General features: G+C 40.9%; 1 protein-coding gene across 2 annotated transcripts in view; it reads right to left on the bottom strand.

The window, feature by feature from the left end:
• taf2 (TAF2 RNA polymerase II, TATA box binding protein (TBP)-associated factor) overlaps window positions 1–25,546 on the bottom strand; it is a 130,487-nt gene that overhangs the window by 61,088 nt on the left and 43,853 nt on the right. For both annotated transcript variants that reach the window (XM_063067037.1, XM_063067046.1), the window contains exons 9-18: window positions 21,130–21,229; window positions 16,302–16,387; window positions 13,602–13,737; window positions 11,554–11,708; window positions 10,342–10,456; window positions 8,553–8,662; window positions 6,837–6,902; window positions 6,462–6,714; window positions 5,227–5,367; window positions 2,256–2,366 (exon numbers count right to left, since the gene is read on the bottom strand). In XM_063067037.1, the coding sequence (XP_062923107.1) occupies window positions 2,256–2,366; window positions 5,227–5,367; window positions 6,462–6,714; window positions 6,837–6,902; window positions 8,553–8,662; window positions 10,342–10,456; window positions 11,554–11,708; window positions 13,602–13,737; window positions 16,302–16,387; window positions 21,130–21,229 (1,273 nt within the window). The remainder of the gene's footprint in view (window positions 1–2,255; window positions 2,367–5,226; window positions 5,368–6,461; window positions 6,715–6,836; window positions 6,903–8,552; window positions 8,663–10,341; window positions 10,457–11,553; window positions 11,709–13,601; window positions 13,738–16,301; window positions 16,388–21,129; window positions 21,230–25,546) is intronic.

Raw genomic sequence — 25,546 nt, 5'->3', positions numbered from 1 at the left:
ATCCCCCTTCAACTTTCCACCCCTTACCTTAAAGCCATGTCCTCTTGTATTGAGCAGTGATGCCCTGGGGAAGAGGCGCTGGCTATCCACTCTATCTATTCCTCTTATTATCTTGTCGCCTCACCTGGAAGGACTGTCTGGGGCTCTGAATGGTCGTGAGGGAGGAAGTGTAAAGGAATGTGTAGCACTTCTTCCGCTTACAAGGATAAGAGCCGGGAGGGAGATCGGTGGGAAGGGATGGGGGGTACGAATGGACAAGGGAGTCGCATAGGGAGTGATCCCTGCAGAAAGCAGAAAGGTGGGGAGGGAAAGATGTGCTTAGTGGTGGGATCCCGTTGGAGGTGGCAGAAGTTACGGAGAATTATATGTTGGACCCGGAGGCTGGTAGGCTAGGACAAGGGGAACCCTATTCCTAGTGGGGTGGCAGGAGGATGGGGTGAGAGCAGATGTGCGTGGAATGGGAGAGGTGCGTATTATTTGTTTTGGTCCATATGGTTTTAAAATTAGTACATATGTATTTGAAAAATTGCTTGAAGGATATGTGAATTTTTTCAACTGCTACCTGTTGGCCATGAAGGATTTAAAATATGGAAGAAAACGTCAAATTCTAATGGGTCAAGGACAGTGGCTTGGGAGATTGTACTTGCAGCTTTACCACCCCTCCCCCCACCACCTTGCAGACACTAAATTGATTCTTGCTCTGGGATAATCTAATCAGAGCAATTGAATGTGAACACAAGGATCTTCAGGTAACGACCTGCAAAACCTGAGACTATTCCAGGCTAAGTCCACACTAGACCGGATAATTTTGAAAACGCCAGTTTCGTGTAAAAACGATAGGCATCTACACCAGGCATTTTTGAAAATACCTCCGTCCACATCAAAACGGGTATTTGGGCGAATCTCCTCCTACTGGGCATGCGTAGGACACATCTACAGAAAACAAGCGAAGAGGGAACGGTATACTTGCTGCGCGTTTGTCCAGTTACAGACTAGAAAAACTTCAAAGGAAGTTGCCAAACGACGAACAGCTGTTGGCTCTCGCGCAGGACTTAAAACTAAAAAAACAAATACTGGAGTGTATGGAGGCAACCGACAGGGAGTTCACGGCTGACGACGAACATTGAAAAACTGGCTAACTCTGTTGCAGAGGAATTTGCAATGATGAGGAATATGATGGCTCCCCCTCAGAACTTTTCACCGCTACAATACCAGCCTCACAGCCACTACAACAGCTACACATACGGACACACAGACCCCCAGACCCCCGGGTGGCCCCACCAACGTCTTCCCCACTCCCACAGAGGGGTCACCCTGGAAACATTTCCTACAGCCATAGTCTCTTCACCGATGAAAGGATGACAGGTTTTTTAAAACCTCCGGTTATCCCGTACACACTACAACACCCAACCGGCATTTCAGATTTAAACACTCTGGAGAATGTTTTAGTAAAGCTCCATTTTCGGGGGAGGAAAACGGTGTTTCAGTGTGGAAAAAGCTTTGGTTATGGATTTATCCGGTCTAGTGTGGACGTAGCCTCAGATGAGTAGCTATTTATTATGAAAAGTGCCAGACCTACCGAAGAAGCAATCTGTAATCTCGTTAGACTCAGTTAGACTAAGTCGCCTAGTTCGACTGGTTTGGACCAATCAGAGTTGATAAGAACAAAGGCACAAGGCTGGGGGGCAGAAACCATAGAACAATGTGGGTTGTAGCCGTGGACCAGAGCCAATAAAAAGATTTTAAGGGTCAATCAGGTGACGTATATCCAATGACACTGGAATGTTACATTTGAATTGAATTGATAAGGAATGAACATAAGAGTGGACACTTCAATTGTGCAATCAGAGATATCTCCTTCCAGAGAATCACCATTACGAGGAAGAACCCCCATGCCAGGGGCTGGGCGAAGAAAGGATCAATTGTCTGGCCAACAGAGATCCCCTATTTCAGTGTTATAAATTGGAGAAATGGTCTGAGTATTGGTACAAAGGAAACAGTGGAATTCACGTTCTAAATTGCTGGCCCGGGGTCAACATATTTTATGTTGTTGTTTGTTGAAAGACAATAAGGTTTAAGTTTTGATTAATTACGAGTTGCGTAGCGAGTTTTGTAACCTACTTCATTGACAATTAATATACCAATAACACAAGACAAGAAAGCATAAGAGAAAACTAAAATAGCTCTTTTTAAAAAAAATTGAAGAATCCCAGAGGTTTTAAAAGATCTAAAAGAAAATATTGATGATGCATTACCTTGTTCTTCCTGTTGTCATTATATTTTATTAAGTCCAAAATAAAGGCCAGCACTTCCTTAGGACATTGGTTATGGATATCTCTTAGCAGTGCCATAGCAACTGGCATTGTCTGTGAAACAGATGAAATGTATTAATGTACTTGCAGAGATACAATTTTCTATAATCTGACATCATCTGCTTTCCAAAATATATGCTGCTTGAGTCATGAATTTTCAATCATTGAATGAGCGTACATATAACAAGGGTGTCATGGTAGCATAGTGGTTAGCGCTTACATTACTACAGCTCAGGGCATTCTGGAATTTGGAGCTCAATTCCAGTGCTATTCTGTAAAGAGTCTCTGTATATCCTCCCTGTGGATTGCCTGCGTTTTCCCTGGGTACACCGGTTTCCTCCCACAGTCCAAAGACCTACTGGGTAGGTTAAGAGGTCATAGTAAACTGCCCTGGGATTAGTTTAGGGTTAATTGGGTTTGCGGGGTGGCATGCCTCAAAGGACTGCAAGGGCCTATTCCATGCTGTTTCACGAAATATTTTCTTAACATTGAGGGACTGATCAATGTGCTCAGATAATGGCAGCTGGTTTGAAGCAAGAATGGATTACACTGAAGGAGTCAAACAAAGTTGAAAATTGCAGAGAAGGACATGTTAACTTGAAACAGCTATCTGTTTAGTAGTTATACATAAAGTATTAATGTTAACCAAACATAGAAAAAAGCATATCCTTCAAAATATTTAACAATTTAATATCAGTACATACTTTATTATCAGTGTGGATCCTGTTCTCAATTTCTACAGCAGAACTTAAACGCAAACCATGACTTTGAACCAATATACACTCAGCAGCCACATTACTAGCTACACATGTACACCTACACATTAATTAATGCAAATAGCTAATCAGCTAATCATGTGGCAGCAACTCAAGGCACAAAAGCATGCAGACATGGTCAGGTTGTTGTTCAGACCAATCTTCAGAATGGGGAAGAAATGTGATCTAAATGACTTTGACCATGGAATGATTGTTGGCGCCAGACGGGGTGGTTTGAGTATCTCAGAAGCTGCTGATATCCTGGGGTTTTCACATACAACAGTTTTACAGAGAACTGTGTGAGAAACAAAAGCATCCAGTGAGTGGCAGTTCTGTGTAATGACAGAGGTCACAGGAGAATGGCCAGATTGGTTCAAGCTGACAGAAAAACAACAGTAACTCAAATAACCACACATTACAACAGTGGTGTGCACTGTCATCTCTTTTACCCTTGATATATCTAGAAAACTTTTTGTAGTGTCTTTTATATTATTGGTGAGCTTACCTTCATATTTCATGTTTTCTCTCTCTATGGCTTTATTCTATTGTCTTCTGTTGATTTTTAAAATCTTCCCAAACAAGGGAGCTGGTTGTGGATTACAGGAGGAATGGAGATGGGCTAATCCCTATTGACATCAATGGATGTGGGGTTGAGAGGGTAAACAACTTTAAGTTCCTTCGGCATCCACATCACCGAAGACCTCACGTGGACTGTACACATCAGCTGTGTGCCAAAAAAGGCACAACAGTGCTTCTTTCATCTCAGACAGTTGAGGAAGTTTGGTATGAGCTCCCAAATCCTAAGAACTTTCTACAGAGGCACAATTGAAAGCATCCTGACTGGCTGCATCACTGCCTGGTATGGGAAAGGTACCTCCCTTAATCACAGGATTCTGCAGACTAGTGTGAACAGCTCAGCGCATCTGTAGTTGTGAACTTCCCATGATTCAGTACATTTATAAAAACAGGTGTGTAAAAAAGGGCCCGCAGGATCATTGGGGACCTGAGTCACCCCAACCACAATCTATTCCAGCTGCTACCATCCGGGAAATAGTACCGCAGCATAAAAGCCAGGACCAACAGGCTCCGGGACAGCTTCTTCCACCAGGCCATCAGACTGATTAACTCACGCTGATTTGAGTGTATTTCTATGTTACATTGATTGTTCTGTTTATTATAAATTATTATAAATTACTATGATTACACATTGTACATTTATACGTAATGTAAAGATTTTTACTCATGTATATGAAGGATGTAAGAAAGTCATTTCAATTCAACTTCCCACTAATTTTTGCTCTAATATATGCTCTCATTTGCTTTTATGCTGTCTTTGTCCACCATGATTGCTTGATTTTCTCTTTAGAATTCTTTTTTAACTTTGGAATATATCTATCCTGTGCCTCCTGAATCACTCCCAGAAACTCCAGCCATTGCCGTTCTGCCATCATCCCTGCTAGTGTCCCCTTCTAATCAACTCACACTTCCCCCTGTCAAATTAGTGATAACCCTCCCCAACAGCTCTAGCAAACCTGCCCGCAAGGGTATTGGTCCCCCTCAGATTCAGGTGTAACACATCCTTTTTGTAGCAGTCATACCTTCCCCAGAAGAGACACAAATGTTCCAGAAATCTGGAACCCTGCCCCCTGCAACAATTCTTCAGCCACGCATTCATCTGCCAAACCATCCTATTCTTACCTTCAATGGCGCAAGTGGCCACTGTGTGTGTAAACCACTGGAGTCAAGCTGGCAGCTTAATTTTATTTGAATTTCCCATTTAGAAATTTAGAGGAAGAAAACAAAACTGGAACAAAGCATGATACTGTCTGCCCTATAGTTTCTAAAGGCTACTCATACAGGAGAAGTGAATGTGTAAAGACTGACTGCCACACCAGGCTACAGAGTTGTAAAAACACTTTCACCGTTCTTTAAGAAAATTAGTGTTGATCTTTTCCCAGAATTTATTCAGACATAAAATGCTGCTGAGCGAACTGTCAAGGTAAAATGTTTTTCAGCAAAAACTAAACAAGTGTGACTAGACACTGCAGCAGGTTAGTCTGAAGGTGGGCTACACAACATACAAGAGGTGCTTCAAGAGCTTCAATAACTTAGTTCAAATACCGTAAGCTCACAGAGGAGACATTTATGAAAAATTTTACCTTCTGTAAAAAGTAGCTCTGGAAGTTCATGAAATTGTTGGTCTTAACAATATTTGAACAGCTTTTACAGCAAAACATTCGAGTGAAGAGAGACTTCATGGCTGGAGGACCAGTCCAAGTATTCACCATGGCGTTTGCAATCTTAAGGAACAATAGCAGATATCATGTACTGTTGAAGTTAATGTACTGCTCACATTTAAAGAGATATCATCCATAAAATACACAAGGTTATCTAACGGGAGTGCAATAATTCTGCATTGCGCCAAAAGACACCGGAAAGAATTAAGCCATTCAGCCCAATAAGTCTGCTCTGCATTCCATCATGACTGGCTGATGCATTATCCCTCTCAACTCCATTCTCCTGCCTTCCCCCCATAACCTTTGATTCCCTGACCAATCAAGAACCTATCAACCTCCACTTTAAATGTACCCAAAGACTTGGCTTCCACAGCTGTCTGTGGCAATGAATTCTACAGATTCACCACCAACCTATCCTGACAGTCAGCCAATATTCCATTCTATGACAAGAAGCCACTGGGTAGGTTCAGAGGAATTATAAGAATAAAATTTCTCTGAAAAGATGGTTAAAATTTGGAACTCAACTGTACAACGGGATGAAAGAGGCAGGCACTCTCACAATACTTACACAGTATTCAGATGTGTTCTTAAAACACCATGACATAGCAGTCCAACGACAAGGCAGGGGAATGGGATTAATGTAGCACACACAAAATGCTGAAAAAACAAAGTAGCAATCCCATAACTAGTGTAATGCTATTAGAGTTGGGAGTTCAATTCTGACATCATCTGTGAGGAGTCTGTACGTCCTCCCAATGGAACGCTCAGGTTTTCTCCAGGTTCTCTCTAAATCAAGTGAAATATATAAAAGAGCTAGTGCATGCACAATCTATCATTTCATTTCACAAAGCCCTTCACCTCCAGTGGGGCACGGACCACTGATAGAAGCTTGCCAGAATCCTCTGTCCCGGGCCAGACTTTCCAGTCGTCTCCAGGTGTATCCCCGTCTTCATTCCTCTCCCAGGGATGAGATCTGCGGTGCCTCTGTTGGCATTTCTGTAGCACTGGGTTTTCACAGGATGGGGTTACTAGCCCTACGCCCAACCCTCCTCCTTTCACAGTGCCCAACGCCCAACCCTCCTCCTAGTTCCACACTGAACTAGGCTTCTCAATAAATCATACTCTACAATCAAATAATTACAAAATTCACTGTTCACCTTTGCAAGCCGGAAGCAGGCATGCATTCGGACTTTGTAAAAGCATTGTTCATGTTCTAGGATATCTGTCAATGCCAGTCGAGAAGCTGGAGTGGGAAACTTCTCTAAAGCGAGAATTGATTCTTCCTGTGCAACAACGTCTCTCTCATAGCGAAGCTGGTACTGCCACATGAAATCAGCCTGTTCAAATTCCACTTTTCTCAAAACAGACATGTCAGGGTCTATCCTTATCCACAACAGCGGGGAATCGGCACTACAAAGACAATAATACATCTTTAAACCACACTCAATGATAATAATTATATTAACTTTATGTTAAATGCGTTTGCAGACCAAGAGGTACATATAAAAATTAGTGCAATGAATAGGACCTACTCCATTGCAGAAAGATCCATGTCCACTTCCTCGCCATTCAACAATGGAATCTTCTTTTTCTTATTCCTGAACAGAAAGAGAAATGACTGACATAATAAACAAAAAATAATGAACAGAACTGTGAAAAGTCACTGTAAGTGATATAATATTCCTTTCAAAAACCCCAACAATCAGAGAAAGATTTCTTTTATTTCTTTGGACCTGATCTTTTAAATTCTTACAAGGATTGAAGTTTCATTTATGTAGCCAAATGGTGGTGGATAATGACTGTAATCAGACGTTTCATCATTTAGTAGCCACTGATTGGCCTGCTATAACTTGGTCTGGGCCAAACAGAGACACCGCTACACTTGTACAGACAGAACAGACAGCGCTAGTCCTGTACAGACAGAACAGACACCGCTAATCTTGTAAGGACATGTGTCCATTCTTATATGTAAGCCTGCTAAACATGTTGACTTTACCCTGCAAATTAGTTGGACCGATGTCTGAATACACAGTGAAGAATCTTCTTTGATACAAGTATTTGAGGTGTCAATTTTTGATTGTTGGAAGAATTTCAGATGGTGACGAAGTGCTGTACAGGAGTGAGATATTTCAGCTGGTTGAATGGTGTTATAACAACAACCTTGAGTTCAGCATCAGTGAGACCAAGGAATTGATTATGGACTTCAGGAAGAGGAAGCTGAGGGAACACACACATCGAGGGATCAGCAGTGGAAAGGGTTAGCAGTTTCAAGTTGTCGGATGTCAATATCTCTGAATATCTACCCTGGGCCCAACATATTGATGCAGTTACAAAGAAGGCACAGCAGTAACTATATTTCATGAGGGGTTTGAGGATATTTGGTACATCACCAAAGATTCTTGCAAATTTCTGCAGATGTACCATGGTGAGCATTCTAACTGGTTGCATCACCGTCTGGCATGGAGAGGCCACTGCTCAGGATCAGAAAAAGCTACAGAAAGCTGTAAACTCAACCAGCTCCATCATGAGCACCAGCCTCCCCAACATCGAGGACACCTTCAAAAGGCGATACCTCAAAAACACGACAACCATCATTAAGGACCCTCATCACCCAGAACATGTTACTATTAAGGAGGTGGTATAGGAGCCTAAAGATACATACTCATTGTTTTAGGAACAGCCTCTTTTTCCTCCACTAATCAGATTTCTAAATGGACAATGAACCCATGTACACAACCTCATTATTTTTTTCCTTTCTTTTCGCATCTTAATTTTTATACTATATATATATACACACACACACACACACACACACATATATATATCTTATTGTGATTTATAGTGTTTTATTATGTGTTACACTGCACTGCTACCACAAAACAGCAAATTTCATGACATATGCTGGTGATATTAAATCTGATTCTGATTCCATTAATCCACAATCTTTCTTTTATTTGTAACAAAGAAAAAAAATCAGAAATAATTCATAAACCAATGAATTAATATTTCTGACTCATTATAGAGAATTATCAAAAATCAGCTTATGGAATAAACCACACTGATTTTGATACATATATTTTTAATCTTAGGCAAAATCTGAATTAACTCATTTCCTTATAGCCATTTCCATGGCCATGCAAAATATATTATGATGAATTACAGTGCATCTTAAAAAGTGTACATTTTTAAACTGGGACAATTTTGGATAAGTTTAATGAATTCTATCCTTCCCACACACCCATACCTACCGTCTGCTCTTGGAATGGCAAGGAATATCATGCTTTAAGCTGTTTTCCTCAATTTGTAGAGTGTGGTTAAACGATCCATCAAGCTCTTGTACGGTAACTTTAAGCGGTCCCTGGAAAGGGTTAACAATGTTTGTGGAATATAAATACAACAAGCCTTTCACTTAACATGGCAATATGTCCCAGAGTTATCAACGAGAAAGTACATGCATAACCATGTAAGGAGAAATTGGGGCAGATAACCAACAGACTGATCAAAGAGGTATATTGAAAGGAGTTGCACCAGGAGGCAATTTCAGACTTTATAGACTTGGGAGCTGAAGGCACAGGAGCCACTGGGAGAATAATTATGTCTGGATATGAGCACAAGGTCAGCAGTTGTTCCTTAAGGTTGTTATAGCCGGAGGTGGTAGTGAGGACAAGCTCCCACTATCTCAATGACGTGCGACTCAAATAGTCTCTGTCTACCAAGTCCAACTCCTGGCCTTTACATGTGGCTTAACTACTAAGTCCAGTGGAACCGTTTCTACCGACAGGAGAAGGGGCAAAGGCAGGTTACTAGCCCCTTAAAACTAGTCGCTTCAGGCAGATGGGGCTTGTTAGCCATGGTTGGCAGCTCACCTAAAACTGATCCCAAATCTCCACGGCCTTGCAGCTAAACCCCACTCATGGGGAAGGCTTCAGGAGTAAACCCAGAGGAAAAAAGTCTGGAGCTGGAGACCCTAAGGCAGTCCTACATTGAGTTCAACACTGACTGGCAACTTCTGCAACACCATGGTTCCAAACTGTATTGGTCTCTGCCTTTCCTTTGGGGAGGGGGAGCCTGCTGCATGGTTAATAACTTGTTCTCCATATCATACTGCCCTGGCCTGTGTATCTAGACAGCTAGGATGCAACATCCATGGTCGACCTGACCAATGGAGTAGCCTCCATTAAGGTTAGAATGAAATAACTCAAAGTTACAAGCAGGAGGTTAGGCAAGACCATTAATGCGATATGCATGATTAAAGAATGCTTAAGGATGGTCGGCACAATACTTACAAAAAAGTTTGTTAATAAAATTAAAGGGATTCTTTTACAATTTCTCTGGCCTCTTAAAGATCAGGGATTAACTTCATTCACCATATGCATTTAAATGTATTAGGAAATTGCCTTGGCACAACATGCAACAACAAAAAATTAAACAACTATACAGAAATGAAGAATTATATAAAAATACAGTTAGATGCACAGCTATGGAATAAAATGTTCAAAAATACCAAACATGTTTACAATGCAAACAGCAATGAAAAAAGTGATTTAAAGTTTTTACAGTGCATGACTGAGATAATAGCGGGGAATGGGGAGGGGGATAACTGGAATGATTGATCAGATTAACTGCTTGGGGGAAGAAAGTTTTAAGATGGAATTAAGTTTTAGTTTTAGTATCCCGAGAAGCACTTTCCAGAAGGGAGTGTTTGGAAAAGGCAGTTTGCCGGGTGGGTAGTGTTCAAGATGTTACAAAATTGCATTTCCAGAGTTAACCTGTTAGATTCACCGCACTCAATATTGACAGAAACCCCTGATCAATCTGTACATAACTCCAACAGTTTTAATTGGGAACATACAGCATTTATGCTGTCAGATTCCAAGCTGAACTCTGCATTATCTTGTGTTTAAGGCGGGGGTCACTAACCTTTTTTTATGCCATAGACTAACACCATTCAGCAAGGGGTCCTTGGACCCAGGCTGGAAACCCCTGATTTAAAGACTCATCTTTTAAATTGCAAAGCTGAACTTTAGCTGCTCTTACCACATATTTCTGAGTTCCCAAAGAGGTGTAATCCTGCTTCAGTTCCAGTTCCAAGATGTTCCGTTTCCGATTGAATGCAAAGCTGCCGAAAAACTTCACTACACCACTCTGGTCACTACAGCATGTAATTAAGGAGATTTTAAGCACAGAACAGTGTAATCAAGTCTGCCTGTTGCCATAAATGGAAAGAATATCCAGGCAAGTTTAATATTGCAATGTTTACTTCTGAATGGACAGGATTCAGAAAAGAAAACAACGTTAGAGCATAATTCATCGAGCAGAATTAGACTATTCAGCCCGAGTCTGCTCCACCTGATTCATTATCCCTCTAGGAGCCATGTATCTATTTTCTGTCTGTCTGTATTGTACTTTGTGTTGTATGTTTATTATGAGTAATTTGTCATGTTGGTTGGGTGTGGTAGAAGCGAAGAGTATAGTTACATATTCACACTTTGTCTTAGGTCAGTTTAGTCTAGGTAGAACCAGAGGCAGACAGAATGATTCTTTTTTGTTGAATATTTAACATTAATTGGAACACTTATGCGTGCTTAAATACTTTTAAATGTACTTAGCCTGCTTATTTCATAATATCGCTAGTTTTACTTGTTCATTTATGCTGGTTTCTTCATAAAGGATCAAATGCACTTTCTTTGACTTCGAACGTCGTTATCGTAGAGTGCATCACACAGTGCTAACTCCCTGTGCTTAGACTCTGAGTGGTTTTGGTTAGTTTTCAAGTAACCACTACATCTCTCAACCCCATTCTCCTGCCTTCTCCCCGTAACCTTTGACACGCTTTCTAATCAACCCTCACTTTAAATATACCTAACAACTTGAACTCCATGGCCATCTGGGGTAATCATTTCTACAGAATCACCATTCTCTGGCTAAGCAATTCCTCCTCATCCCTGTACTAAAGGGACATCCTTCCATTCTGAGGGTGTACCCTATGGTCCTAATCTCTCCCATTATAGGGAACATCCTCACCATGTCCAGTCTATCTAGGCCTTTCAATATTCGATAGGTTTCAATTATATACCCCCCTCATTCTTCTAAACTCTTGAAAGTTGAGGAAGAAACATGAAATATGCGTACATTTTGAGGTAGATTTGTCACAATGGGATGATTCGCATTTGAAAGAATAACATTAAGGAGCAATCAATCATTATAAATGATCGAACTTTCAGAAGTAATAAAAAACTCAAAGGATACACCCATTGCTTTATTAGAGGTTGGATATCTTTTCCAGACACATTTGAAATTGATTTTAAAAATCCAGTCGTTGAAAGCAGCATCTGGCTCCACATATGTGATTGGAACTTCTGTGAAGAAGCAGTGCTGGCCAAACTCAACAGCTTGTTGAAGACCTAAAGAGGTGAACAAACTTTATTGGATAGCAATTCACCGTTTTGCAGCTACAAAGTTTATAGTACTTGGAAGCGACAAGGTATAGTTGATGAATGCCCACAGTTCACTTATTCTAACAGTGGTTTCTACGGTAAGGAATTAAAAGCAGAGCCTTACATTACTCCAATGGAATATCAGTAAATAAATGGATTATGTTCTGCAGCAAAACTCTTTATTTAGTTAAGAACCAAAGTAGTGAAGGGGAGAGCATTAGTGTAATGTTTTAAGTATCTGAAGGTGCAATTCTAAGGCCATAAAGTCTTCTGACAACTTTCCCTGGGGGAAAAGGATGCTGATAGTACCCAAATTTTTCCAAAATTTCTGTGGCTTTGTCAACTCCTCCAAGTAAGGGTAAAGCAGGCAACAAAGGGAAGGGCAAAGGGATGTTATGTTGAAGTTGTATGAGGTATTGGTGAGTATCATTTAGAGTATGTATGCAGTTTTGGTCAGCTACCTACAGGAAAGATGTAAATAAGTTTGAAAGAGTACAAATAAAATTTACAAGGGTGTTGCCAGTTCTGGAGGGTCTGAGTTATAAAGAAAGATTGAATAGGTTTGGACTATATAGCTTAGAGCATAAAAGATTGAGAGAAGATTTGATAGAGGTATACAGTATTATGAGGGGTACAGATAGGGTAAATGCAAGCAGGCATTTTGGTTGGGTGGGACTACAACCAGAGCTCATGGGTTAATGGTGAAAGGTGAAAAGTTTAAGGGGAACATGAGGGGAAACGTCTTCACTCAGAGGGTCGTGACAGTGAGGAATGAGATATCAGCACAAGTGCTGCATGCGAGCTCAATCTGTGTTTAAGCAAAGTTTGGATAGGTACATACAGTATATGGTAGGGGCCTAGAGGGGTCTGGTCACAGTGCAGGTCAATGGGAGTAGGCAGTTGAAATGGTTTTGGTATGGACAAGACAGGCCGAAGGGCCTTTTTCTGCGCTGTACTTTTCTATGACACTATGGTACAAATAAATAGAACTCCGCCATGGACGGTCCCAAGTGTGGCTACAAAAGGAGGAATCTTGGGCACGGGGCGAGCAATCCCATTCTGTTAAAAAACCCAGCACTACAGAAATGCCAACAGAAGTTCCAAAGACCTCATCTCTGGGAGAGGAAGGATCTTTGATGGGCTGCACCGTGAACAACTGAAAGACTGCCCAGGACAGAAGACTCTAGGAAGCTGCTGTCGGTTGCCTATGCGCCAGAAGGGGCGATGGGCTTAAAAAGATGATAAATGAATGGTTGAGCAATATTGATAGACTAAAAGTCCTTCACATCTTCCTTAATTATGCTGTACTAGAATTAATGGCCTTGATATTACTAGTAAATGGACTTCTGTGGATACATCGTCAATTGTGAAAATCCCAAGATTTGGAAGGCTAAACTTGTCAGCTGAGTCAGACAAAACAGGCCACAAGAGGGTAAAAAACACAAAGCGACACAGTAGCAGTCAGTGTAACGCGAATAGTGCTGACAATTCCTGTCGCTGTCTGTAAGGAGTTTAGATGTCTCCCTGTTTCCACGTAGATTTCCTCAGGGTGCTCTAGTTTCCTCCCACATTCCAAAGATGTACGGTTTGCTACCGAGGCGCCCAAACTGATGTCTAAAAATAGCTAACACTAGAATCAGTGAATTGCACGTCACTGAAATTCCTGAGTCAATTGTGCTAACTCTTACCAACAGCCTGTGCGATCATTTTACCACTTAGTGAGGTCTAGGCTTAAACTTTTGGTATGCAAATGGAGAGAATCCAAGAAGGCAAGTGAAAAGGAAAAAAAATAAAATAAATTTGCTCATTCTTCAGGAAACAACGCCCCAAATATAGAAATGAATTAATTCTCCCACAAACCTGAAGCATGAATTCCATGCTAATCCTGTTTTCAATGAGCCGCATCACAAGGTGAGCTTTGCACTGGAACATCTTGTAGTAATTCCAGGACAAAGTATGTGGATGCCGAATTGAAAAATGCAGGTGCGGTGCTGGCCTGCAAGGATTTCAAAAAAACTGAAGTCAAACTGTGGTAAGATTTAATGCTGATTTAACTAATGCAAACAAATACTGACCAGTTTTCATTGTCCTTGTAAATTTCAAATTTGATTATTCATGATATAGTAGCACTTCAAATACAAAATAAATTTCAAACATCTAAATAATCAATTGGTCCACACCAAAGGAGATGAATAAAAATTCTATCAAACAAGTACTCCCTTAACACACCCTGCAAAGTGCTGATTTCATTCACTACAAAGGAGATGGTTATTGACTGCAGTGGAACTCACAGCACTCATATCCCCGTTTACATCAGTGGCACAGCAATGTAAACTGCGAGCAGTTTCAAACTCTTGGGAGAGCATATCTTTACAACCTCACATGGTCCCAGAACACATTCTGCACAATCAAGAAAGCTCACCAACCCTTCTTTCCGAGGAGGCTGAAGACAACTGGATTTTGCACATCCTTACTCACATCATTCTACACGAATGCAGTATAGAGAGACCTGACAAGCCACATAACTGCTTGGTATGGAAACTACACTACAGCAGACAGGAAGGCTTTACAATGGGTAGTCAAAACTGTCCAACACGGCACCAGTACCAGCCTACCTATTATCAAGGACATATATATAGAAAGGTGCTGGAAACGGGCCAGTAATATCATCAATGATCCCACACACCTGGCTCATGGACTGTTTGTGTCACTCTCATCAGGAAGGAGGCTACATAGCATCCACGCCAGCACCATCAATTCAAAAACAGTTACTTTCCCCAAGCAGTAAGGCTGATCAACACCTCTACCCACTAACTCCACCACTACTCTTGTTTTTTTCCTGTCAGTCACCTAAGTTGTGTCTACCTAACACCTCAGTTGTGTTGGGGACGTGGCCAAGCGGTTAAGGTGTTCGTCTAGTGATCTGAAGGTCACTAGTTCGAGCCTCAGCTGTGGCAGCGTGTTTGTGTCCTTGAGCAAGGCACTTAATCACACATTGCTCGAGTCTGTGCAAGGAGTGGCGCCCCACACAGACTTCCAATCTGAGCCTTGTAAGGCATGAAAATGCCCGACGCAGGCCTCTCATGGTCTGAGTCGACGTTCGCTCCCCTCCCTCCTCTCCTCCTCCACCTACAGGACAACCTTCTGTCATATAATCAATAATCTATCTTATGTATGTATATTTATTGTGTATTTTATTGTTATTGGGTACATCAGATCCAAGTTAACAATTTTTTCCCTACATTTGAGTACAGGAAAGGGCATTAAGCAATCCTGAATCTTAAACAGGCATCCATTTATGCTGCGTGCTACAAACCTGGCTTGCTTACAGCACGGAAATGATTACCGTATTATGGAGTGAAACACCTGTAAAGTGTGTAATGTCTAATAACGAGGCTTGGGCAAGCAATAAGGCTATTCATACTAAGATGCAAAATTCAGGGGTGCCCTCAGCTGATAGAGACTTCAGTGGTTATGCCTTAACTTAACAGATCACCTGAACACTATAGCCTGCCGTACTAGTCTTGCTAGGCATGTGGGAATTGACAGCCCCCAGCAATATCCATACTCACCGCTGCCTGGCCAGCCCACCCAGCATGAGCTGTATCACATTGCCTCACTGGATCGCTACGTAATGAGCAATGCAGCATGAGATCATTAACCATTTGGTTTCTGTAGATGCACAAACACAAGGCTGAGCCTTTAACCAAATACTGTGCATTTGGTTCAGGAAGGCAAGGGTTCGTGTTCCTATGTAAAACTACATGGTGAGTAAGGTATCTCTGTTTAATACCACCATGACCCCTTTTAATGCTAGTTCAATTCCCGGGAACTCATCCTCATCCTTAATTGAGATCAAGTGACTAGAGGCTGTCATGAGAGAGGTTTGAACTCAATTTGACTGAGAACACCAGGAGGTGTGAAATAGGAAAGGTAGGAATTTCACTGCATACATTTAAAAAAATGAGATTGCAACCATATGGATATAGGGAAATAACACAATAATTGGATGAAAAATACAGCAAGTTCTGGAAAACTGAAAAAAAAAAGACAATGTTGAAAATATTCAGCAGAGTGAGGCAGCATCCATGGAAAGACAGTATGAATATTTCAGACCGAAGATCATTGAACCTGTATCTCTGGTGCTGTAAGGCAGTGGTGAAAATGGCTGCACCATTACCAAAGAATGTGATAGTTTGAATTTAGTGCCTGAATTTTAAAAGTGTAATAAATTGATGCCAGGGAATGGATTGTTTAAATGCTCTGAAGAAAATTAAATTAGCAACATAAAATATGTTTTGTACATTTTCATCAATAATAAATACCACCAAATGATAAGACAGAACAAATTGACTAAAAAGTTATAAACTCTACAAAATTATCTAGCTATGGCAATCAATATCTTTAGTTGGATTCCTGAACATAACAATCAATTATACAGTAGATGCAGTACAAAGGATGAACACACACAATTAAAGGCCTTATATTGAACAGGTCTTGCCTATTTGAGAGGAAATGTAACTTTTCATATCAGTCAATGACAAGTAAAGGATTACTTACGTTTCTTTCTCTTTCACCCCAGTAAATGTTGGATGCAACAAAACACCACCAGTTTTCAATTCGTAGTCCACAATTTTGTCCAGTTCCTACAAAGTTGAAATATTTTACCACATTGTATTAATCAAATGAACGATTTTGAGTAAGTTTCATTCACATTTTTACATCTGATTATACCACTGCTCCTTTAATGAATCTTCCTCTTCCCTATACAAAACTATGGTGCTATTTTCTAACAGACCAATTGCCATTCACCACCTCTAACCCACACTAGTTCCCGACTGAGAATAGATAGATAGATAGAAAGATATACTTTATTAATCCCGAGGGAAATTTGATTTCGTTACAGTCGCACCAACCAAGAATAGAGCGTAAATACAGCAATACAAAAAAACCCCAACAATCAAACACCAAAATGCAAACTGTGCCAGATGGAAAATGAAACATTCCAATTTAAAAGTAATCGTTTTGCGTATCTTTCCATGGACACAGCCCTCGGCCCTTCCTTTTTCTACAGCTTTCTTCAGTCTTACGATTTATTACTTCTGTATTCCAATTCTGGTTTACTGTACCCTCTTGTGCTAGCCATTTCAGCCCTGCACCTCTGTCAGGTCACCTCTCATCCTCCATCGCTCCAAGGAAAAAAGGCCGAGTTCACTCAACCTATTCTCATAAGGCATGCTCCCCAATCCAGGCAACATCCTTGTAAATCTCCTCTGCACCCTATGGTTTCCACATCCTTCCTGTAGTAGGATGGTTGCAGTTACAGATAAAGTGCCAAGCAGATAGACAGATAAGGCAGATTAAGAGATCACAAGTTCATCTTTAGAGCCATAGAAAAATAGAGGACAGAAACAGGCCCTTCAATCCATCTAGTCTGTACCAAACCATTTAAAATATCTACCCACATTGACCTGCACCTGGACCAAAGTCCTCCATACCTCAACCATCCATGTACCTATCCAAACTTCTCTTAAATGTTGAAATCGAGCTCGCCTGCACCACTTGTGCTGGCAGCTCATTCCACACTTTCATGACCCTCTGAATGAAGAAGTTTCTCCTTATGTTCCCCTTAAACTTTTCAATTTTTAACCTTAACACATGACCTCTGGTTACAGACCCATCCAAGCTCAGTGGAAAAAACCTACTTTCATTTACACTATTTATACCCCTCATAATTTTGTATATCCTTCTCAAATATCCCCTCAATCTCCTATGTTCCAAGGAATAAAGTCCTAACCAATTAAATCTTTCCTTATAACTCAGGTCCTCCAGTCCTGGCAACATCCTTGTAAATTTTATTTGTGCTCTTTCAACCTTAATTATATCTTTCCAATAGGTAGGTGACCAAAACTGCACACAATATGCCAAATTAGGCCTCACCAACATCTTGTACAACTTCTAACATAACATCTCACCTCCTGTACTCAGTACTTTGATTTATGAAGGCCAATGTGCCAAAAGCTTTCTTTACAACCCTGTCTACCTATGACACCACTTTAAATGAATCATGTACCAGTATTCTGAGATCCATTTGTTCTACTGCACTCCTCAGTGTTTTACAGTTCATCATGTAAGACCTACCTTGGTAGGTCCTAAGTGCAACACCTCACACTTGTCTGCATTAGATTCCATCTGCCATTTCTCAACCCATTTTTCCAGCCGGCCCAGATCCCGCTGCAAGCTCTGACAGTCTTTGTCATTGTCCAGTACACCCCAAATCTTGGTGTCATCTGCAAATTGATGATTCAGTTGACCACATTATCAACCAGATCTCTAGAGGCCCATTTAAGAGTCTTATAGCAGCTGGATAGAAGATGGCCTTGAGCCTAGTGGTACGTGTTCTCATAAGAAATAGGAGCAGGAGTCGGCCATCTGATCTATCGAGTCTGCTCCACCATTCAATAAGATCATGGCTGATCTGGCCATGGAGTCATCTCCACCTACCTGCCTTTTCCCCATAACCCTTAATTCCCCTACTGTGCAAAAATCTATCCAACTTTGTCTTAAATATATTTACTGAGGTAGCTTCCACTGCTTCATTGGTCAGGGAATTCCACAGATTCACCACACTCTGGGAAAAGCAGTTCCTCCTCATCTCCATCCTAAACCTCTTCCCCCAAATCTTGAGGCTATGTCCCCTAGTTCTAGTTTCACCTACCAGTGGAAACAACTTTTCTACCTTGATCTTAACTATCCCTTTCATAATTTTACACGTTTCAGTAAGATCTCCTCTCATTCTTCTGAATTCCAGCAAGTACAGTCCCAGGCAGCTCAATCTCTCCTCATATTCTAACCTCCTCATCTCTGGAATCAACCTGGTGAACCTCCTCTGCACCACCTCCAAACCAGTATATTCTTCTTCAAGTAAGGAGACCAGAACGGCACGCAGTACTCCAGGCGTAGCCTCACCAGTACCCTGAACAGTTGCAGCATGGCCTCCTTGCTCTTAAATTCAAACCCTCCAGCAATGAAGGCCAACATTCCGTTTGCCTTCTTGATAGCCTGCTGCACCTGCAAACCAATCTTTTGTGATTCATGAACAAGCATTCCCAAGTCCCTCTGCACACCAGCATGCTGCAACCTTTTACTATTTAAATAATAATCTGCTTTTTCATTTTTCCTTCTACAGTGGATGACTTCGCCTTTGCCAACATTGTATTCCATCTGCCAGACCCTTGGCCACTCACTTAACCTATCTATATCTCTCTGCAGATTCTCCGTATCTTCTGAACAATTTGCTTTTACACTCAATTTAGTATCATCAGCAAAATTAAATACATTACGCTCAGACCCCTCATCCAGAATGTTAATATATATTGTGAAGAGCTGTGGGCCCAGCACCAACCCCTGCGGCACACCACTCACCACTGATTGCCAACCAGAATAACATCCATGTGTCCCAAATCTCTGCTTTCTATTAGTTAACCAATCCTCTATCCATGCTAATACATCACCTCCCTCCATGCATCCTTGTCTTATGGAAATGTCTTTTCTGCAGCACCTTATCGAACACCTTCTGGAAGCTCAAGCTCAAACTTTTTTTTAAACCTTCTGGCTCATGGGGAGAGAGCGCGAATGACTAGAATGGGAAGAAGCCTCAATGATGTTGGCTGTGGAAAGTGTAGACAGAGTCAATGGAAGAGGGCATAATTTATTGGGCTGTATTTACAACTCTGCAGTTTTTTTCAGTCTTGGTCAGAGCAGTTGCCATAACAAGTTGTGGTGCATCTGGATAGGATGCTTGCTATGGTGCATCAACAAAAGTTGGTGAGGGTCACTGTGGATATGTCACATTTCCTTAGACCAGAGGAAGTAGAGCTGGTAGTGCACCTTCGTGGCCATAGCATCGATGTGGCTGGACCAAAACATGTTAATGATATTTAAACCCAGGAACTTGAAACTCTCAACCACTGACAGGGTTGCATATTCTGCTCCACTTTATGAAATTAATGACCAGCTCTTTTGTTTTGTTGACAATGAGGGCAGGTTATTGCCATAACACCTTACCACTAGGCTCTCTATCTCCTCCTTGCACTCCATCTTGCCATTGTTTGAGATCAAGCCCATTACAGTAGTGTCATCTACAAACTTGTAAATGGAATATGAGCAGAACATGACAACATAGTTGTGAAAGCATAGGGAGTAAAGGAAGGGGCCGAAGCCACAGCCTTGCGGGGCAGCTGTGTTGAGGACAGTTGTGGCGAAGGTCCTGCTGCATATCCTTACTGATTTGCCAACCGCATTCGTCAAGAAGTCAAGGCAGAGCAGAGGGGCATGCGAAATAGTAGGTCTAAGAGATTGGAGATTAGCTTATTGGGTAACATACAACTGAAAGCAAAGCTATTCAGTCACTGAGAACATGATATGTGAAATTACCTCCACAATCCTCCACAAAATTTTACTCCTTTATGATCCTCCTGAAAATTTAGGATTTTTGCTATGATTTTGATCATGTCCCTAATTTGAATGAATCCCCAAATAAGAATTATCCTCAGAAGATGTCTTGGAAAGAATGGGTCTGTATTCTAAACTGTCAGGAAGAACATGAAACAACTTCATGACACACATACTCAGAGCCCCTCTCCCCCGGCTAGAATATCTACTTCTAGAAATCAGTCTCAGAAAAGAATATAACAATAGTTCTTGGATGCCAAGGGAATCAAGAGATATTGAGATTAGACAAACAATCTTATGAGATCAGCCACGACATTATTTATTGACGTATCAGACTTCAGGATCTGCGTAGCACTCTCACTCACCAATTTTTACTGCTTTTAACATATAAAAAGAACCAACTTGATTTCTGTTAGGTCTTAATATAGGCTGTACATTTAATGACATGTTAAGCCCTGACAAATACAGATGATTCATTAACATCCACTGTCGATGGAACCCAGCGACAGCACTATTTCCATAGCTTGGAATTAGTTTACATGCAATTGGTATTATATAAGAACCTGTAACTTATTGTATGTAGCTGGAAATATCATCCTTTTATTAACAAGATTTATTTTAGTTTCATTCTGGAGCTCAGCACATTATAATTTTCAGAGACATTGTTTAACTGCACTTCGTTTCATAGAACATTAAACAGTACACCACAGTACAGGCCCTTCAGCCCACAACCTTGTGCTGACCTTTCAGCCTATTCGAAGCTCACCCTTCCCTCCCACAATGCCCTCCACTTTCCTGTAAGGTACATTAACTGCTGGAGGTCCCTTTAAAAATGTCATCCTATTTCTAGTTCACTTAGATCAACTATACCAGTCAACTGCCTTACTGAAAATAAACCTTGTACTATTTAACAGTGAAATTTAGTTTGTGCTACCTCTTTAATCCAGTGTCTGTACTCATTAACACCAAATGTTTTTTTCATCCAGAGGCCATAAATGTATCCAGATATTCCTTTCAACACCCATTCATCAGACCTACAAAGACAAAGATGAAAAGATGGTATTCAAAAGAATGAATTTAAACCAAGGCAGGAAAATCATTGTTTTCACTTCATTCTTCATTCGTAACAGAGAGTAAAAAGAAAAACTAAGTATCTTCACAATTTTGTGGAAAATCACCACAGGAAATGTGTTCACAAATGCAATTTTTCAAGTTCAATTAAAATGGACTATGAAAGATACAGCTATTAAGTCACACTCCAGAAATAACTAGATTCACAATGTGAGCCATAGACACTTGTAGCTTCTAGCTGGTGCAATGAAAATATAACTTGCTTTAGAAGCCAAGATTTGTACTTAAACACATGAAATTCTGCAGATGCTGGAATTTTGTGCAAAAAGCACAAAATTGCATTTGTGGAGAGGCATAAACAGCTGATGTGCGGAATCCTTGACTTGAATCAGCACACAGCAAACTTCATAAATGATTCTAAATTCAAACAAATTACAAGCCAGGCCAAATTACAGCCAATCTATAAATTATTGCCTCATGTCATTTTCATTCTTAATACAGAATAAAACACATTCACTTAATTACAAATTGTCTTTGCAGCATTCAGTTAACCAAATGAGTATTGAATATCCTTTACACTTTTCAAACAACGCAAGTTTCCCAGATTATTCGATCTAATTAAGACATACGCTCTCTGGAAAATTCTTCCTCTTTCATCTATTGCCAAAATATAATTACAGTTAATTACAGAAAGTCCTCAAACATAACAACCATTCAAAGATTATTTACATGATTTTAAAATTGGTATTGAACCTCTTTGTTATTAGAGGGAAACCATTCCTGAAGTTACCAGAGATTCAAAATTGTGAGAGGATTAACATGAAGAGGCCACATTATTTTTCTATTTAGCTTTGAAACGGTAACAATGCAAAAAAATGTCATCTTTGCTAACTGAGAAAATCTGCAGAGGTTGGAAATTCGAGCAACACACACAAAATGCTGGAGGAACTCAGCAGGCCAGGTAACAGCTATGGTAAAGAGTACAATCGACTCCTGCTGAAGGGTTTTGGCCCGAAATGCCAACTGTACTCTTTTCCATAAATGCTGCCTAGCCTGCTGAGTTCCCTCAGCATTTTGTGTGCGTTGCTCATCCTTGCTAAGTATTGCAGGTCCTAGAAAATGGAAGATTTTTCCTGACTATTTAGATGAGTTAGTATCACAAAAATTTAAAAATATCCAGCTGAGAGATGTGTCTGCTACTAAAAAAAAGTGATCATTCATGGCAAAGATTAATATGCAACACAAAATATTGTGCACTTGCAGGGATTAACAATATAGCACATTGAAACTTCAGCACATATCTCTGGGTGACAGAACATAACTGTTCGTCTGTGAACTGTCTACACAGAGACCTTATTGTTTAAATATTACTAAGCAGAGGTAGGCATCAGAAACTAGATAAGGTTTCAGAGTCAATTATGCCAGCCCTTTTAAAGATTTTAAAGTCATAGTCATACTTTATTGATCCCGGGGGAAAAGATTAAGAAAGAGCTTTATTTGTCACAGGTACATCAAAACAGAGTGAAACGCGTCATTTGCATCAACAACCAACAGTCTAAATATGCTGGGTAGGGGCAGTCCGTTAGAGTTGCCAAGCTTGTGCCAACAACATAGCATGCCCACAACTTATTAACCCTTACTAATCCGTATGTCTTTGGTAGATGAAAGGAAATCGGAGCACCCAGAGGAAACCCACGTGGTCATGGGGAGAACATACCATCTCCTTACAGACAGTGAAAGGAATTGAACCCCAATCGCTGGGACTGTAAAGCGTTATGCTAACCTTTATGCTACCTTGCTGCTGACATGCTCTAATTGCAGATCTGTCCAAATCAACTTGGATTCTACCTTCACTGCCAGTAATGGTGGATGAAATCAAATTATGTGAGAAGAGAAGGGTAAGGAGAACATTCACAGATTTTGATGAAACTATCAAGTGAGAGACTAAATTTAAAATGAAATATGAAAACATGCAATACAGTGACAATGACATTAGTTTTAATCTTCTCAATGATTTTGCAAGTAATTGAAATAAATATAGAAATATATACTGATTGCTCATAAAACTTATCTCTTATCATCCTTATCAGTGGATAAAGTATTTCAGAGTTCTATGTTTCTTGAACACTGTTTACATACCCAAGTAGTTCTTGAATAAACTTGTAGATTAACAACTTCACAAAAAATTAGTTTGAATGAGACATCAGAGGTTTATTTGTCATAATGCAAACTAAATTGTCTAGAAAATTTTAGAATTCAATATATTATATTGAACATTTCCCTAATAATACTTTTAAATTTTGTGGATCCTAACTTTATTGTGAAAACTTAATGATGGAATTTGAAAATATATAATGCCATTCACAATTTAAAAATGACCCAGCGTGCAATTACTTTTCAAGTGTGGCCCTTGTCATCATGTTGATATACACAACCACTAACTGGTATGATGGAAATGACATGATGAGTTCACCTGTTGTCATCCTTTGCCATCTATTGACCCTAAGCTAAAATTCAATCAGAATGGTTTTTATCAGAAGCGCAAAACAGTAATGCAAATACTTGCTCTGCATAGGATGATCGAGGAAGTCAAGAAGAACAACCTACCAGCCGTGCTTACTTACATCGATTATCGCAAAGCTTTTGACTCCATTCACTGAGGTAAAATGCTGAAAATCCTGAAAGCTTTCGGAGTGCCAGACCATCTACTGAGAGCAATAGAGTTGAGCTATACCAAGACCATGGCGGAAGTCTCTAAAGTGTTCGAGCTCCTAGCTGGTGTGCTGCAAGGAGACACTCTGGCACCCTACATCTTTATAATCATCCTTGATTACGCTCTACATCAAGCGACCAAAGATCATGACAAGCTTGGTTTTACCATAAAACCAGGCCGAACCAAAAAGAGTTCCAGTTATGCTCACAGATCTTGATTTTGCAGATGACATAGTCCTGCTCTCTGACCAGATGGAGGAAGCACAGCAGCTACTGACAAAAGTGGAAATTGAGTGCAATAAAGTTGGACTTCACCTGAACGCTAAAAAGACAGAGCACATGGCATTTAACTGTGACGAAGGTACTCTCAAGATCGTACAGAATGATACCATCAAAAAAGTCTTTGATTACAAGTACCTCGGGTCAAGAATGATGAGTTCGGAGAAGGACATAAAGATACGGAAGGTGCTGGCATGGAGGGCTATGAAAGACATGAAGGAAATCTGGAAGTCGAACCTGACCAGAGGGCTTAAAAAGAGGATTTTCATAGCAGTCAAAGAGTCCATTCTCACGTACGGATGCAAGACGTGGACACTCACCAAGACTATGCAAAAGTCTCTAGATGGTTGCTATCCACAAATGCTCCGGATGGCTCTTGATGTGAGTTGGCAACAGCATATGACGAACATCGAACTCTGTAATAACCTACCGATGCTCACCACTAAAATCGAGGTGAGAAGACTGCAACTAGCGGGGCACCGTCTACACCACCCCGAGCTACCTGCCAGCCTAGTCATCATATAGGAGCCCAAGCACGGGAGGATGAACCCTGGGCGCCCTCCCAAGACTATGGTCAACACACTCCTAGAAGACAGCGGCGCGGCTAATGTAGATGAACTGAACACACCGATGAGGGAGAGGGAGAAGTGGAGAGAGTGGAGAGTACATCATCGTGCCCGACGCCGGCCCCCAAGGCCTGAGTCGTCATCGTTGTCCTGCTCAAGGATTTCCAGGTCTTCTCAAAAATGCAACAGGGTAATTAAATGCACTTAAGTAGGTAGTTAGAGCAACAATTACATGTTTTGCCTCCACCACTCCATGATCAAATGCCGAAGCAGCCTCAATAGGCCAAATGGCCAAATTCTGCTTCAATGTCTTATAGTCTTATTCCCTTGCAACTCCCCTGAATTAAGAAGCATTTAAGCTTCTGTGAGGTTGTATTCCTATTCTTAATCTAAGGTGAATGCCAACCAATGTGCCTGTAATTTTTTTTCTTATAGTTGCTCTGAGCAGGAAATTTTTACATGGCGCTGACAGACTACAAGACCAATAATCTGCTGCCAGATGATGACGCCACACTGCCTGATGTCCTAAACCAGTTCTTTGCCCGCTTTGATACTCAGAGGGAGGAGGCTGCTCCACTCATCAACCCACCTGACGATGAGTCCACACTGGTCTTTAAGCAACATCAGGTGGGACCCACCCTGAGGAAAGTGAATGCGAGTAAGGCAGCTGGCCCAGACGGAGTGCCCGGCCGGGTACTGAAAGCATGTGCCGACCAGCTTGCT

This window comes from Mobula hypostoma, chromosome 1, assembly GCF_963921235.1.
Source record: "Mobula hypostoma chromosome 1, sMobHyp1.1, whole genome shotgun sequence".
Classification (NCBI taxonomy): Eukaryota; Metazoa; Chordata; class Chondrichthyes; order Myliobatiformes; family Myliobatidae; genus Mobula; species Mobula hypostoma.
The sequence above is the reverse complement of the archived record's forward strand: the minus strand, read 5'-3'. Positions and strand labels throughout refer to the sequence as shown.